The sequence below is a fragment of the Ammospiza caudacuta genome, chromosome 4, assembly GCF_027887145.1.
Source record: "Ammospiza caudacuta isolate bAmmCau1 chromosome 4, bAmmCau1.pri, whole genome shotgun sequence".
NCBI lineage: Eukaryota > Metazoa > Chordata > Aves > Passeriformes > Passerellidae > Ammospiza > Ammospiza caudacuta.
The window spans coordinates 57280989-57297795 of NC_080596.1; the positions used below are offsets into that span (position 1 = coordinate 57280989).

At 42.3% G+C, this 16807-nt stretch overlaps 1 protein-coding gene across 1 annotated transcript in view; it reads right to left on the reverse strand.

The window, feature by feature from the left end:
* RGS12 (regulator of G protein signaling 12) overlaps positions 1-8017 on the reverse strand; it is an 85330-nt gene extending 77313 nt beyond the window's left edge. Inside the window, exons 1-2 of the mRNA XM_058803562.1 lie at positions 7859-8017; positions 409-2357 (exon numbers count right to left, since the gene is read on the reverse strand). Coding sequence (XP_058659545.1) covers positions 409-2265 — 1857 coding nt within the window. The 5' untranslated portion in view covers positions 2266-2357; positions 7859-8017. The remainder of the gene's footprint in view (positions 1-408; positions 2358-7858) is intronic.
* Positions 8018-16807: the final 8790 nt, after the last annotated feature.

Genomic DNA, 16807 nt, shown 5'->3' on the forward strand with positions numbered 1-16807 from the left:
CCTTCTACAAAAAGGAACCAGACTAAAGATGCAGACTCTTTCCATTCTTTTGCAGCTGAAGGTCAGAAGAAACTGAAGTTGCTAAAATGTCATGTCTCCTTTTCATTTCAGTGCCACTGAGACATTTGGAAACAATGAAGAGGCAAGAAGAAAAGTGAGAAAGCCCTAACAGACAACACTTCAAGCAGAAGTACAATTCCAGAGCTGCACTCAATTAAAGAGGAATATGAAACGCCTCTGCAGACGAGAGCGGAAGGTATTATTTTCTTCATCTGAAATTTTGTAAATTATATAATACACCTTTCAATTTTAATATGCAAATATTACTGTGCAAAAGTACCATAGGCAGATGGGTTTGGGTGTGGGGTTTTTTGATACTGTTAAGAACCAACACCAGCATGTTCTTACCTTTTTATCTTCTTTTGATTTCCTGATACTGTGTGGAGGGCCAAATTTGTTCTGAATGCAGAACATCTTCTTGGACCATTCACTTTTGTGAGATTTTAGCTGTGGCTGACCAAAGCTGCCATCGACCCTGTATCTGTCAGCTGGAATCTTACTCATTGGGGGAGGAAGGGTGCCACAGTTCACACTGGACCAGCCATCTGTGGAGTCTGTGTAGGACTCCTGGTCACTAGCATTGCCATGCTGCCACTCCTGCAAAACGTGCACAGGCAGCCACCTCTGATTGCCCAGGCCTGCAGCATTTTTCTTGGACGGGGGCACTGAATTTCGGGAGGAAACCAATGGAACTTCAATACGAGCAGAAGGGCTCAAGTGCTTGCTAACATTTTGGGACTTATCATTCTGAATTACTTCCAAAGGGATGTTTCCCTCCTGCTCATGACAGAAGCCATTCCAATGGGAAGCAGGCTGATTTTGTCCCCTTCCTACTGGATTCTCCCATATGCTGCTAGGAATGTGTTTACTTGGATTGGTCCCTAAATCAACCACCAGAACTCTATTATTCTTTTCTTCTTGGTTGAAATTTCCAATCCCACTGTCACTGTTACTGCTGGTACTATTATTCTGATGAGCATCTGCATCACCATCGAGGAAAGCCCTTGCACGCATTCCCTCTATCAGCTCCCCCATATCCCTGTACAGGACAGAAATAAACTGCAGGACAGGGAGAGAGGATGTTGGAAACTCCAGACAGCCATTGGTATCTGGATCTGCTGTACATTCCAGTCCAAAACGTCTTGCTATACCCTGGTGAATTTTATGATGAAATAATTCAGGATCCACCATAAAAACATGGCAAGATGTCCTCAGGACCCCTTCATCTTCCTGAGCCAAGCTTGCATCATCATTTGTCTGCATTGTAACTAGGCCAAAGAATCTTCTATCATCCGGGCAAACAGCACTGAATGCCAGTTTCTCTGCAGGATATTCTGCCACAACACCTGATTTGTCACTGCAGAGCTGAATACAGTCATGCATTATCTTCATCATCACCAGGGAATGGATTTTCTGCTCTGCCCGCAGACGTCTCATGCACCCACGAATGGCCTGCAAACTCTCTGTTTCCAAATTTGCAGTTGTTGAAGGAAGTTCGATGGAGCCTAAGTAACCTACAATCATGGCAACATTCAAAATGCTTGCATCTAACCCAAAGTCTTCTGCACTCTCCAGTCCGATTCTAAAAACCGAATCATCATTCAGAACTTTGGCTATTTCTTCCTTTGACAGTATATTTGGATTGCTTACATTTTCATTGCCAGTTTCAAATTTCATAGCAGCAGAAACTGGAAATGATCTTTGTTTTGGTGCAGAATTATCTGAGTTTCCAGCACAAAGAGCAGGATTCTCAAAAATCATGTTGAAAATGCCACCAGACTGCATTTCTTCGACAACTTTCTCAGCTCTGTTTATACCCAGAGCTTTAGAGTCAGGTTTGGGTTTCAGCCACCCCTTCCCATCATAAAAACCAACTTCTTCATCGCTTGAACATGAATCCATATGACTCATCCCTTCAGCAATGACCATGTGCAGGACTCCAGAACATTTCCCTATAAGCTTCACTACATCTTCATGAGAGGCTTTTTTCACATTGATTTCATTAACTGCAAATATCTGGTCTCCTGCTTTAAGTCCAACATAATCTGCAGGGCTTCCTTTCATCACACAACTAAGAACACAAGGGGCTTGTCCCGAAAGGGTAAAGCCATAACCTGCTCTTCCTCGAGCAACTTCCACGCTTCTTATCCGCGGAGGAGCGTGCATGTTGAGGCGACGTTTGACCGTCTCTCCTGGTCTGTACATTTTGGACTTTTTTTTTTTCCTAAAATAGGAAAACTTTTATTTAGTCCAGTTTTTTGTCATGTTTCAAGAGTATCACTCCATCCGATGAAGATCTAAAGAAAGAAAGAAAGAAAGGACATTTTAATTCTCATCATATTTCTGGTCTTTTAGCACCAAGTATTCCTTTTACTGTTGAGAAAAAATTGCCAGTGAACTAACCAAAAACTATTGCCAGAGAATTAACAAAACACTCAGAACAGTTTGAAAAGAACAGGTACCACGGTGTTCATTTTAGTGATAAGAAAGGAGTTGCAAATGTAAATAAAGTGGCTGTCCAAGATGACAACGTGACAGAATGGCAAAGAACAGGATCCAAGTCTTTTGATGTACAGTCAGTGTTTTTTATACTAAGCATGTTATGTCTTCCCCCAACTCCCCCCCATTGCTTATTATTCAATTTCCTTCTGGCTTACTGCACCATTATACTACCACTGCATTTTACAGCATAGAGAAAATCCTTATTTAAGCTCATACATCCTTTCCCAGCAAAACAAAAATGAGAGCTCATGCTCATCTACTCAGCTGTACCTCACCCCCTTTACACAGCATACAGAAACAGATACCACATGTATCATGTAAAAGGGATTAATTACCCCTAGAGTTGCCTGTATCTCTCCACTGACTGTAAAGACAGCTCAAAATAAGTATCTGACCAACTTCCTTACATACATTTCACTTACATAGGCAATGACAAGTGGGCATTCAGTCATGTATCAGACCAAAGGGATCCAAGATCAGATTTATTGTTACACCCATCAATTAATCTACTCAAAACAATTTGTCAGATAGCAAACACTGTAAAAATGCATTTCAGACCATCATTCCAACACCCATGTGTTTTAGTTTAGCTTAAACATTCAAAAATAAAAGAAAAAAAAGGAGTGAAAAAGACACATGCTGCCAGCATTAATCTAGACATGACTTTGCAATTAACATATAACAGCTTTGTATGAACAGCAAGAAGTAGAATATTTCACTACATTTTAGTGTCAGCACTGAAGTCTGGATGTCTTGTTCTAAATATACTTGAGCAAATTCCATTGTTTTAGAGAGGTTTCCCCCACTAAGCAGGTTAAAATGCATGAAAATGACTAATACAAATAAAAGAAATGACAACTTGTTCAACTTTTGAAACTATCTCCTTGTTGCACTATATGAATCCTCATTTCCAGGGTCTGGAGGATGACTGACAGAAAAACCCATGGGACTACAGCTACATGAAATTGCAATAAACTCCATCTGAGCAAGTGAGAACTAATCTGACAGTAATTACTCTGAGTTGGTCCACAGGCTTATCCTTAACTCAGTCACATTGTAACATACTTACAGTGTATAACATACTTGAAAGCAAGTATCTTGCATATTTGGGCAAAATGCAGGCAACATTTTAGATAAATACATTCACAGAAAGATATAAATACACATACCCTCAGAGGCAACACATTCCTTTATCATATCTAAAGTGGTAAATTAGTGGTGTCCCGCTCACTACTTGCATGGTCAAAATGACCAAGAAATCCTACTGACATTGCTCTCAGCTACAGAAAAAATAAAAAACCCACACTCAGAATGTGATTAGATCCACAGCACACTACTTTCACAGTATTTCTGCCTGGCTTAGAACAAACAAGGCAATTACTTCACAAGTTTTACCAATTAAAAACCAAACCAAAACTTAAATACAATTTAGAATTATAGTCTTAATTACTTATCTACATTTGAACTCCTTGATTACCAAATTTAAGAAACCACTGCTGTTTCTCAAATATTGTGCTAGATACTCAACTGAAGGATGTAATTCCACAGGACCCTTCCAAACCTAAAATAGGACAGATTTCAAGATACCAGAAGAGATCCAGCTGGCCTTACTTTTTGAGGTTTAGTTTTTTGGGTTTTTTTAACAAAGGGACATCAGGGTTTTATGTCTCCATGGTGCAGCTGTGACTATTCAGTGTAGAATGATTTTTGCAAATTGTTTTAATATAGCAATTATCCAGCTTCATTAACAATACTTTTCCTATAATTTGAGACAAAAAAAGACCCACTCTGGCTTTAAGAAGTAATGAAACTTCACACCTAACCTTTAAATGGAAATCATAACATAAGAAGTGCTTTGCAAACATTTTACCAAACTTAACTCTTACATTGCTGTAAGAAAGCCCCATCAATTGGCATCCTGTCTCATATCTTAAATGTTGTTTGACCCTTTCCTGATGGAGCTAAACTTGGGAATCAAGAGGTCACTGTGCATTCAGCTATCTCTAATTAGGTCTATTATTTTTTGAGAATTGCCATTAAATATTTCAAAATATAGTTCTCAAAAAAAACAAAAATAGAACTAACAAATGCCCAACGGTAAATAAAAACCTTCTATCTAGGAGCATGAATACATACTTGTTCCAATTTGCCTTATAGTGAATATTTCTGTTTTCAGCTGTCTGGAGAATAGCCTAATGTGACCCCTGGGTACCCTCTGAATCTGTGCTGTTAACCTGATCACCACAAAGCCCAATAGTATCTGGCACCTAAAACTGTGCTACTAGCTTCCAAGAGCAAAGGAAACCATTAAGAGAGTATGAGATTATAAATAATCTCCTTTTAAAAATATAATAAAAAACAGTTGTTACTAAAAAACTTGAGATTCAATATATAATGTTGAAGTGGTTGATAAGAAAAACAGGTTTTTTACAGCTAATCTATACAGCTCTCCAATCTATAAAAAAATATCTTAAATGCCACTATAAAAACACACAATGAAAATAGAGAGAGGCTGCTCTTGGGAAGAGGCAAACCCCAACATTGTCTTACATCACAATTCTGCATTTGCTAAGAAAGGTTTTCCTTTCAACTCTGTTCACAAGTCAATTTACCCATTTTCCTTCCTAACCTATGACCCTTACACATCAAGCATTTATTGTAGGGAAAACCACTGATAATGAAATGTCATTCAAAAACCTGACAAAACAGCAGGCTGCTAACATGTTACTTTCCTCTAATACTGATGTTCCAGATATATGAAGACTTTCAGCTATTAATATATTTGTGAAATTTTGTAGGTGCAAAATTAGGAACTAATTCAACATTAAAGGGTTTTTGCTATTAATGTGTCTAGAATCTAAAAAACCCAAAACAAAAAAATACCAACCAAAGACAAACTGTATTGCTTCGCTAGATCACCTCTTCCCTCCCTCAGTACCTGAATATTACTGTGCAATTTTTATGCTAATTACACCCAGGACAAACAAGATCTCATTAAATTTATCTAGGAAACTTCAAGACGAAGGACAAATATATCTCTTCTGCAAGAACCCTCAGCATTCCAAGTATGTTTTACTGCAATAATGGCATGACAGGCAAATAGAACAATTATGAAAATAATGTTTTCCCTAAGCAGAGATTAGTTGATTGTCAAACTGTTAACAGACTAGTTCAAAACTAAATTATCAAGTTATCTAATTGCTAACTTTTCTCCTAATTTCTTTGCAGACTTGAAACCTGGAGCTGAAGAGATATGGCACAGAAGTGGCACAAACTTCCACAATTCCAAAGTAAACTTGTCTGAATATTTTTTTCCTGTAATAAATTATAAAACATATAGCATATCCAGTGAAACAAAAACACCAATTCACTTGCACTGATATAACGCTTTGTAGCTTTATAACTACAAAATATTACACAGAACATTTCAGGCAAAATCACTAATATGTGCACATTAAGAATTGTTCAGGTATCTGAAATAACATAATTTGTCCATACACATCAGCTTTGACACAGAACTGCAAAACAAAACAAAGCATTCAAGATTTCAGCATTCTGGTCTACCATTTGGATCAATTCTTTGTGGGGTATAATACAGCAAAAATACCAGCTACAGTTGAAATGTACTGCATCCCACAAACACTGCATTTCTGTATGGTACGCTGCTACATATCCATGTTAGTTTTTCATGTCATTTTCAAACCCTCTGCTCCAAAGAAAATAACATGTATTTGCATTCTTCCAAGAGAGAGAGGTGGTTTGTTTCCTGCTCCTGCTCTTGTTATCTCATAGCAACAAAGAGAACAGCAACAGGAGGCACGCTCCTGCTGCAGCCCATGTTAAACTGTAACTGAGCAGCGCAGAGGGCATGGGGCAGCCCCTGGAGATCAGGAGTACATGACTGACCACCACCAGCTCCCAAAAAGCCTCTGGAAATGAGCTGCTGCTCAGCACTGCAGGATCCATGTTAATGGGCAGAGACACTGTCTGGCTTCATTCTGTCTGGCTTTATTTTGTTTTTCATAGTAGGACTGCAAGAGAATAAAGTATGCAAAGTGGAAGTGCACAGAGGAGAGAGACTGTTCCCTCGTCTCTCACACAGGTCTTGAAGTAATGCAAAAGACTCTTCAGCATGGGTGCCAGTTGTTGAGGCAGAGCTGATGCCAAGTCCCTACAAAGCTCAAATGAAGCTGTCACATTTGAATTCCACTAACTATTCAAATGTGGTACGTGTTTATAGACAAGTTACACAAGAAATGTAGCAGCACAACCTGTAGAAGACAGCTACCAGTTGTTTGAAAACTTGGGCAGGACAATGTTTTAATAAAAAAATCTCATTCCACAATTGGCAAGACAGACCATTATGTTTCCTTTAGGTGTATCTAGTGTGATAATTCAAAAAATACTGACTGCAGTTAGTAACAGCAGGCTGAAAAGTAGTTGTTAATAAAAACTCTTCTCCCACTGCAGACAGTGTACGAATTGTAAGGAACACAAACAGGACATTCGCTGTTTTGTCTGACAAGACTCATGTGAGCAAGGACACAGTTTCCTAAAGCTATTGTACAGACAGTCATGCGTCTACAATTCAGACTAATTTATCTGCCGTATTCAAGAAGGTGGAAAGGTTTTGTTCGCAGTTAGGCATTTTCCCCGCTGCTTTTCTTGCAAATTCGTTCCAGAACTGTTGGGACGCCGCTCAGAGGGGCGGCACTAGGGGCGGCAGCAGCGACACCCGGGCGGGACGGGGACACCGGGACGGGCCCGGCGGGCTCTGCACAGCCGCTCGCACGGCCCCGCCGCCGCTGCCCCGCTCCCGGGGGGCGGCGGGTCCGGAGCAGCGCCCCGCGGGGTTACCCACTAACTGCCCGGCTCGCGGGCAGCCGCTTCCCGGGGGGTGGAGCTGCGGGGAGGGGAGAAGCGGCACCTGAGCCCGCAGGGACGATTTGAAAAATCAAGCGGTAAAAGACGGGAGGGCACGGAGCACCCGCGCCCCCCCCCACCCCCCCCCGCGGGCGGACCCGCCGGCCCCTCCGCGCTGCGCTCCGGGGGTCGCGGGCAGCGCCGCAGCCCGAGGGGCGCGCACAGGGGCGGCCAAGGCTCCCGGCTGCCCCCTGCCTCCCCTCGGCCCCCGCCGCCGTGCTCCCCTCCCCCCGTTCCCCCTTCCGCCGTCCATCTGCCGTCCCCGCTCCTCCCGCCGCATCCCAGCGGGGTCCCGGGCCGGGCGCTCGGCGGCGAAGGGGATGGGAGAGCCGGGCGGGCTGCAGTGGGCGCTGCCCCGCTCAGACCCACTCACCTCTGTCCCCCGGGACTCCGGCTACTCCGCCGAGGCAGCGGCTGTCCCAGTCACCGGGGAGACGGCGCCGGGCTCGGCCGCACGGCGCTGCGGCGACTGGCTGTCCGGCGCTGTCAGTCACCGCGCTCGCCCGGCGGGGTGGCGGTCGGGTTCCCGGACAGAGAAAGGGGAGAGACAATACCCCGCGCCGGAGGACTACAGCTCCCGGCGTGCCTTGCGAGAGGCCCGCTCGCTCCGGCCGTGGGGAGCTGGGCGCGCGGGGCATGACGGGGCGCGTAGTTCGCTGGCCTCCCCGAGCCTCCTCGCCTCGCCCTGGGCTCCGGCGGGGCAGGCAGTGCGCAGGCGCGGGCTGGCGGCGGCCGTTCGAACGGGGCCGGGAGCGGGAGCCCGCGCCGCGGGCGCGGCGGACCCGAGACAGAGAGCGCAGCCCGGGCTCCGGACCGTGTGAGGGGAGGGACCCACAGCCCGCGGCTCGGAGCGCAGGTGGGGCTGGGAGCCGCCTCAGACAGGTGTGCCGCGCCTTTGAAGGGCGGGAATAAAGCGAGACGGAGCGTGGGGTGAGGGAGCGGCGGGCACTGCCTGCACCGGCAGCCTGAGGCGGAGCGGGCACTGAGGGGCCACTAACGCCTAAAGGACAAAGGTGCGTGCCAAGGGGCAGCTTCACCGCCCGCTGGAGCTGGGCACAGGCAGCAGGTGCTCAAAATACACCGGGGACAGCTCTTATTTTAAATAGGAGAAATAGGAAGAGGGGGGAAAAAAAGTTAACATCAGTTAAGAAACTCGTAAAGAATATAAGAGTCAGAGAAAGGGTAGAATTAACCAAATCTCTTTGGCTTTCCCACAGAACCTGAAAGCATTTTGTGATCTTAGCAGAAGAATGTAATCTTTAATTGTTAACATGTACTTGTAGCAATCCTTTGTATGTGGGGTATTTAATTTTTTTCTCTATGTGCAGGAAACCTGACACTGAACTTACCAGGCACAAGTTCAAGGAGAATTCTTACCTTTTTCTGGGGATTTTTGGTTTTTTTCCCCAGTCTCCAGAGCTGTATATCTATCCCACAGCCATTATGTCTGTAAGATACCATCTAAATTGTAATACTGTTACTTAATGGTTTAACTTCAGTCATTTGTCTAATTCTTACCCAGTCTAGGAAGTTGTTTCTTAATAATTCCATCCTGAGCTGAAGTGCTTACAGGATACCAGAGTCTTCAGGAAAAACAAAAACACAGGGCAAAGGAAAAAGCTCTTTGGAAAAGCAGAGAATCCTGCTCCTCTACTCTGGCCTTCACCTTCTCATTCTGCTGATTTTTTTCTTTGTCAGTCCATCCCAAGGAGGTTTCTACCAATCTGAGACATTTCAGACCTAGATACCAGTTTTGTTATCTCTCTTATCCAGTTTTATGCAAAAAGCTTCTGAAAAGAAAAAATAACCAAATAAAATAAGCATTACGTCTTTTTCTCATCCTCACAGAAGATATCCTGGCAGATCAGTGTAACAGATTTCCAAACTTCTTCAGATATACTGTGTCTCATACAAGTAATTATTAAGTCCTTAGGGAGGCTAAAAATTCAAAACTCAAGGAAGAAAGTTGAGTGTTGACTTTAAACCTCACAGTTGATTCTTTCAGGTGAGGTACAGTAATTTTTAAAAATACTCCAGTGATTTAAGTTGGCCCAAAGAAGCTATAATTCTTTATCCTTTTGGCTGGGAAGATGTCACAGGTAGAGAATTGTGTTCCACAAATCCAAGGTGTTGGTTTGGGTTGCCATCCCTTAAGAGCCCAATTATTTCCAGCTGCCACAGGAGGTTGTCAAGACTTTATATCTTTTGCCACTGTCTCTGTTGCTGTGTTACCCCAACAGATCTAGGACTGGCTTGCACAACCTCCTTGCCTATAGAATGGGAAATTGATCAATGTATTTCAGTCTGACCTTGTAAACAGCTGAAGAAACTGAAGGAAATCTTTTGGAAAGTGACAAGTGGAATGGTAAGTATCCCACAGAGGTAACTGCAGGTCTCCCACTGAATCTTTATGGAGTTGATACACAGGTATTATGTTTTATTTTGCTTCGAAGAGGAGGGATGCTAAAATGTGCCATCAGAATCTGCTAACTCTAAACTAATTGCTCCATGTCAGTGTCAGATTACCCCTTCCAAATACCTGAACCTGTTGTATTTGTGATAATTAACAGAATTGTTTGCACTTTGTAATAGCACAGGAGCATGTAATTAGTCTGGCCTCACAGAAGGTTGTTTTGTACCACAGCAGAATTTCCTATTTAAGTCATGCCCAGGAAGGAAGAAGTGAGAGCTGAGGGCTAACATGCCCACAGGTGTGCTCACACACCCTGCTTGCAGTCAGAAAAATCGAACTCATCCAGAACGAATTTGGTGCTTTCCTTCAGTGCTTTTGGAAATGGTGATTAAGACTTCATGTTATAATCTGGAACAAGGTGATTAATGGCCCCTCAAAAATCCACACAAGGTCTCAGCTGTAACTTACTGTTTTCACCACTGTTGGAGACAATAAAGGAAGAAAGTGTGAAACAAAGTGATAAGGATTTGTGGCTTTGGGGCTGGAAAAGCTTTGGCTTATGAAGCTAAGTAGCTTAATGTTGGGCATAGAGACATCTCAATCACACCAGGGGTGGCTGTCACCAAACAGCCTGTCAGGCTTCCTCTGGAGAGGTTTACAATGCATCCTGTAATGGACTGTGATCATTGCTGTCACAAGCACCAGATGAGAAGGCAGAAAATAAACATAGTCCAGCATCTGACACAAAGTCTGTGGTTTTAATTACCATTGTTTAATTACCTTAGTTAAAGGAATGGAAGGTTTTTAGACATACAGAAAAATCCTCACCTAAATATCACTTTTATCATTTAATGTTTTCAAGCTGTTTAAAATAATAAAAATGTACATGATCAGTGTCAAATGCTTGTTCAGTTTACAAATGTGATTCTAACTTTCCTAGCTTGATTTTGTTCTGAACAGCAGGGAAGACTGTGTGTCATATACAGTGTAGTTAGCTTGGCCAGTTAATACACAGCTGGCAGCAAAGTCATTGTTAAAGAACTTATTTTTTAAATTCCAAAGCAAAGATCATGTTTTGTACATGTACGTTTGAGGACTGTATGAACACACAGCCATCAGGATCTACCTTGGCCTACTAGTTCATCTAACTTTTCCTTTTATTTTGAATGTAGTTTTCTTCCTGGTATGAGACACTCCTGGCAGTGGGAAATGGAAGAAAATACTTTTGTATAAATGCATTCTGGTTTGGATGATAGCGTTTCCCATCCATGCATGCTGATGTACAAAAACAATTACAGGGAGCTGTGAAATAGTAGAAACAAAGGGGAATGGATACTGCTCCTGTTGAATCTTGACTGGCCGATAGAGGACGTGTCCTCCCAAATTCTATTTAATGTTAAAAGGATTGATCCTTGTGCATCTACTTGGCTTTGTACTTGTGTCCTTACCTACTATGATACTTAATTAAACATTAAAATATAGTTAAATAGATTTTGTGTGGAAAGGTTCTTTTGTGCATTTAAATATATGAATGGTGCCACTGGCAAAATTGAAGGTTCAAATGGTAAACTGTCTGGAACAATTTTTTCTGTGTGAAAATAGGCACAGCCAGGCCCTGGTCCTGACAGTGCCTTTGGAAAGCACCACAATATAAATATAATTTTTAATAGCCTAAGAAAATTAATTCCCCTACAATAGAATGTGCTGTATTTATTTTCCCAAATTCAGTAACAGAGTTCAAATGAAACATTTTGCTGTGGTCAACAACTGAAAGCACAGAGTAGTGCTCACTGATGTCAGTTTTTCTTTCCTTAAGTTGTTAAAGGTGATGTCATGTTAAACCTGCAGTGCTGATGAGCAACCCTAATATATAGAACCAAAACATCTGCTAAAATATCGACTTCAAGAACACAAGCACACTTAATGCACTTCTGTCAAGAACTGGAAACCCAAGAATTGAGTTTGGCCTTACTTGTTATCAGTGAAAGCACAGAAACTTCTACACCACTATTTCTTGTGGGCAAAGAGTTTATACCCAAAATTCCTCAGTTCCTGATAAATGCCTTGCTGAGTCTAAATGAGTGTACATTTTTTATTTCATAATGTGTCATGGACACCTTCTAATATTGTTAAAACACATACACCAAAATGTAAAAAAAATTCTGGTGGTTTTTTTTCTTTAAAGGGATTGTTGGTTTTGTTTGTTTATTTGATCTTTAAGCTTTGAAGCTTTAATGTTTTGATTCAAAATTGCCTAATTAACCTGGCTTTGTGGCTCCATTAAAGCTGTGTCTCTTGTCCCTTTGAGCTCATGTAAGCTGAGTGTCTTCAGTTCCATTGGGCTTAAAAATGTGCATCATCCAGCAGCTGAATTCACATGTTCTGAAGAACTACTGTGTATTTTTGGTTCTGTGAGGGAAAGGGATATCTCAGGGAGTTATTCCTCGTGGTTCTAAGTACCATGCAAAAAAAGTCATTTTTGTCTTATTCTGCAATACTCACAGAGGAAGCAAGCTCTATCCTGGCATCTAAACAGCAAGTTAAATTGGGATCATGCATGATGTCCTGCAGTGTTCTGCTCCTGTCTCCCTCTTTTTCTCTTTGGAGCCATTTCCAGTGTGACTCGCAGGTTCATGCACCATGCAAGGGTGATACATCAGGACTCTGCTGGCTGAGGTATCACTAAGCACATGTCCTGATGAGGGACAAATGCCAGTCTAAAAATGCCCTTCATATCCCTAACCTCAGGAAAAACATGCTGAGAGTTCTCCATATTGATATATGGCTACAGGAAAAGAAACTGAGGGAAAATAAGAGCCTGAGGCACTGCAGAGGAGACACGAGTAATAGAGAAATCAACTTTGCATGTTCCTATTTAACATAATTCCTCTGATAAAGGACCCTGGCTATAGAACAAACTGTGTAGCATTAAAGTGAGGAGAAGGGATCCTCTACTCTCAGCAGTTAATCCAAGAATCATTTTACCTTTCTCTTGTCAGTATGTGGCAAAGTTAAGTCCAAACATTTTTCCATTTCCTCATCTAAGCTTTTTACCTCCAAACTTTGGAGAGGACAGAAAGTCCTGTTGGACCAAGTTCAGTCTGTCTGTATGATACCTGCCAGAGATACAGCTGTGCTCGTGGTAATCTCTTCTCCTGAAGTTCAGCTGACAAGGCACGGCATGGCATGGCTGCAGTGCCACAAAGGTGGTTTTGGTACAAACAGCAGCCATTCCTAACAACACAGAATGACAGGATTCTGCCCTGGCACTCAAATCTGCTTTAGCTCAGACTGACTTCCACCACCACATCTTCCCCCACCTCATAACTAGATTCTGAATGGTTTTTAAATTAATTTAGAAAATACTTGCTTATTCCAGGTAAAACCCATCATGATTAACTTCAGCAATTAAAACTTATATAAAATGCGCTGAGATATACTTACCTAAAAGAGGATTTTTTTTGTGCTCCACCGAAACTTTAGTTTCATCTAAGAATAGACTTGCAGTTATTCTAAATGACCTTCTGAAATGAAAGTTCATTTGTTAAGAGTCATTTTGGCCTTGACAGCATGTGTGGAATTCTTCTGACTACCTTCAACATCGCTTCTTAAGTTCCTCTCAGAACTAGGTTAAGGTCTTGCCTCCTATTAAAATTTCAGTCCCATGGTAAGAGTTGAATGCTGATGGATTATTTATTTCAACCTGTGCCAGCCTACTTCCTCTTTCACCTTCTTAAGTATATAACAACTGTGACTTGCGTGAACCAGGTGACCCAGGCAGTTCCTGCTGAAGTTCTGGTGATCATGGCTGGTCTTCTATAAGCATTTTCACATTCCTTCCCTTATAACTGGCATCCCCCAAGTTATTGCCTAGCATAACATCCTAATTTCATCTGAAAGAGAAAATTAGCCTATGCTTTTTTTCATAAGATACATCTTTCTTAATAGTGAACTTAAACCACATACCTTACACGTCAAAAGTAATTCCATTTCGTTTGGAGTGGGCAAGCCAAGATCAGAAGAATTTGCTGTGTCTCCAGCCAAGAGATTGAGAGGCACAGCTGTAGCTGGTTCCTGGTGTCTCAGCACAGGGCTGTCAGCTGAAGGTGTTGGTGCCTTCTGCAAGCAAACCACAGTGCCTGTGGGATGTTGCATGGAGGTCATTGCATGAATGAACACATCCAGGCAATCTTACAGAAGGAAAGTCTGCTTAAGAATAAAATTCTCCAACATACAGTATGCCTTTTTTAACCAGCTTCCTAAAACAAGGCCATGGATTGTTTTCATGAGAATGCACATACCAAATCACAAGAACTTGGCAGCAAGGAGACACAAAACAAGTGCATCATTTCTGGTATAATCTGTATTAGGCCATTTCAACTGTGGTGAAATTTGGTTTCATTATTTACTGAGTGTTAACCAATGTGAACAAGCTCTAAATATGCTTAAATCATTGAATAGATGAGCTGTAGCTTTAAGCCCTGGGTGGACAGTTAGTTTTGTTAAAGATTTAACACTGGTGTATTTCATTTAGTGAAGTTGTAAGTTAAGTTAAATGAAAAGGAAAGACAGAAAATCTTATTCATGTAAGTTTAAAGAAAGCATAGGCATTATAGTTAACATAAGTTCATGTGGGCAAGGTTTTATGCATTCATAAAACAGACTGCATTTGATCTGATTATATTGAATTAAAGATAAATTATAGTTAAACCTCTAGGGAGAAGAATGAGGATCCTGGAGAGTTTTTAAAGTAATTTTAATTAATTTTTAAAATATGTTTACTTTTCAGTTTGTAGAAAATTGATATTCCTATAGCTTCCCTCAGTGAAACAAGCCTTCCTCAAGCTGTGATAAGTGCTTCTCAACATTTCAGCCTGTTGGAAATTTTATACCTTTAAATGGTATGCACCAATTCTTTTTTTTCTTGCAATGCATAGCAATCCAGAGCTTACCCCTAAGGTAACAGCTTGCAGTCAAGAAATTTAGCTCTGAGCTCAGTTGAGACAGATTCCCTGGGAGGCTTCCATGGAAGATGAAGGAGCTTGTGAGTGCTGTCAGTTTTTCAAGGACACTCCTGGAAGTACAAAACCAGTTAATGCTCTCTAAGGGTAAGGAAAGTAGGTGGAATAAGAGACTCCCTTGGCTTAAATGTGAGCTTTTGGGTCTGCTCAAAACCAGAAGAGAAGCATACCAGAGATGGAAAACCCATGGAGAACTACAAGGGCATTGCCAGGGTGGGCAGATGCAGTTAGAAAAGCAAAAGCTCAGCTCAAATTGAAATTGGCCAGAGGTCAAAAACACAAAAAAGGGTTCTTCAGGTACATGAACAACAAAGAGAAGGAAATACTGACCACTCTTCAGCAGCAGAGGTGAACTGGTCACCCACAGTGCTGAAAAGGCAGGGATTCCCAACACATTCTTCACCTCTGTTTTCACCTTGGGAACAGGTCCTGGGATCAAAAATCCAGGATTATGAAACACCAACAGACTGTCAGTGAAAGGAGAGCTTGTCTGTGAACTATCACAGGAGCCTGACCTCTACAAATTGATGGGTCCTGATGTTACACATCCAAAGGTTTTAACAGAGCTGTTTGATGTCATTCCAAGGATGCTCTCCATAATCTTGGAGAAGTTGTGGATATCAGGGAACGTCCTAGAAAACTGGAAGAAGGCTAATGTCAGCCCATCTACAAGAAGGGCCTAAAGGAGGATCCAGGAAATTACAGGCCTGTGAGTTTTACTCCATTCCCTGGGAAAGTTGGAGAACAAATTTTCCTGGGGGCTCTCACATGTCAAATGAAGCACATGATTGGGAAAAGCCAGCAGGGATTCACCAAAGGCAAGTCATGCTTGACAAACCTGATCACCTTCTGACAACACAAGGCCCTGCTCAGCTGATGTGGGGTGAGCAATGGACATTGTCTCCAAGGCTTTCAATGAGTCTTCCCAGAGACTTCTCCTAAAGTACTGACTGGATGCATTAGGATCTGGACTGGTCCATGCAGTGGATGGGGAACTGGCTAGCCAGACACAGCTAGAGGGTGGTGGCAAATAAATAACTCCTTTTCAAATTGGCAGCCTGTGACAAGTGGGGTCCCCCAGGGATGGATATTGGGCTCACATCTGTTTAATATCTTCATAATTGATCTGGATGGGATCAAGTGTATCCTGATGAAGTTTGCTGATAATACCAAGCTGAGGGGAAAATGGACACTTTGGGAGGGAGAGCCACCCTGCAGGAGGACCTGGAGAGACTGGAATAGAGGGCTGCCAAGAACCATATAAAGATCACAGAATACACTGAATCATGAGGTTGGAAGAGACCTTAAAGATCATCGAGTCCAACCCAGCCCTAACACCTCAACTAAACCATGGCACCAAGTGCCACATCCAGGCTTTTTTTAAACACATCCAGGGATGGTGACTCCACCACCTCCCCAGGCAGATCATCCCAGAACTTTATGACTCTTTCAATGAAAAAGGTTTTCCTAATATCCAAGCTATATTTTCCTTGGCACACACGTTGCACAAGGACAAGATTTTGCACCTGGGAAAATACAATCCAGGAGTGCAGCACAGGTGGGGATCTGTCTGGCTGGGTACCAGCTCTGTGGTGAGGGACCCGAGGGTCCTGGTAGACAGCAAGCTCAGTATGAGTGACCAGGGTGCTGCTGCTGCAGCAAAGAAAGCCAAGAAAGGCTGAACAGGGTCCCTTCAACTTGGTACTATGTGATGCTAGGATCAAACTGAGATCTTACAGCCTAATTACCGGTAGTAATTAGTCAGCCCTACATAACTGGATGCCATTCATTGTGGATGACTGGTCTGCTTTTTAAAGAACATAGCTGAAATTATTCATCCTTATTAGAAATGTTGTTCAATAAATACTTTAAAATAAGCTGCAACAGA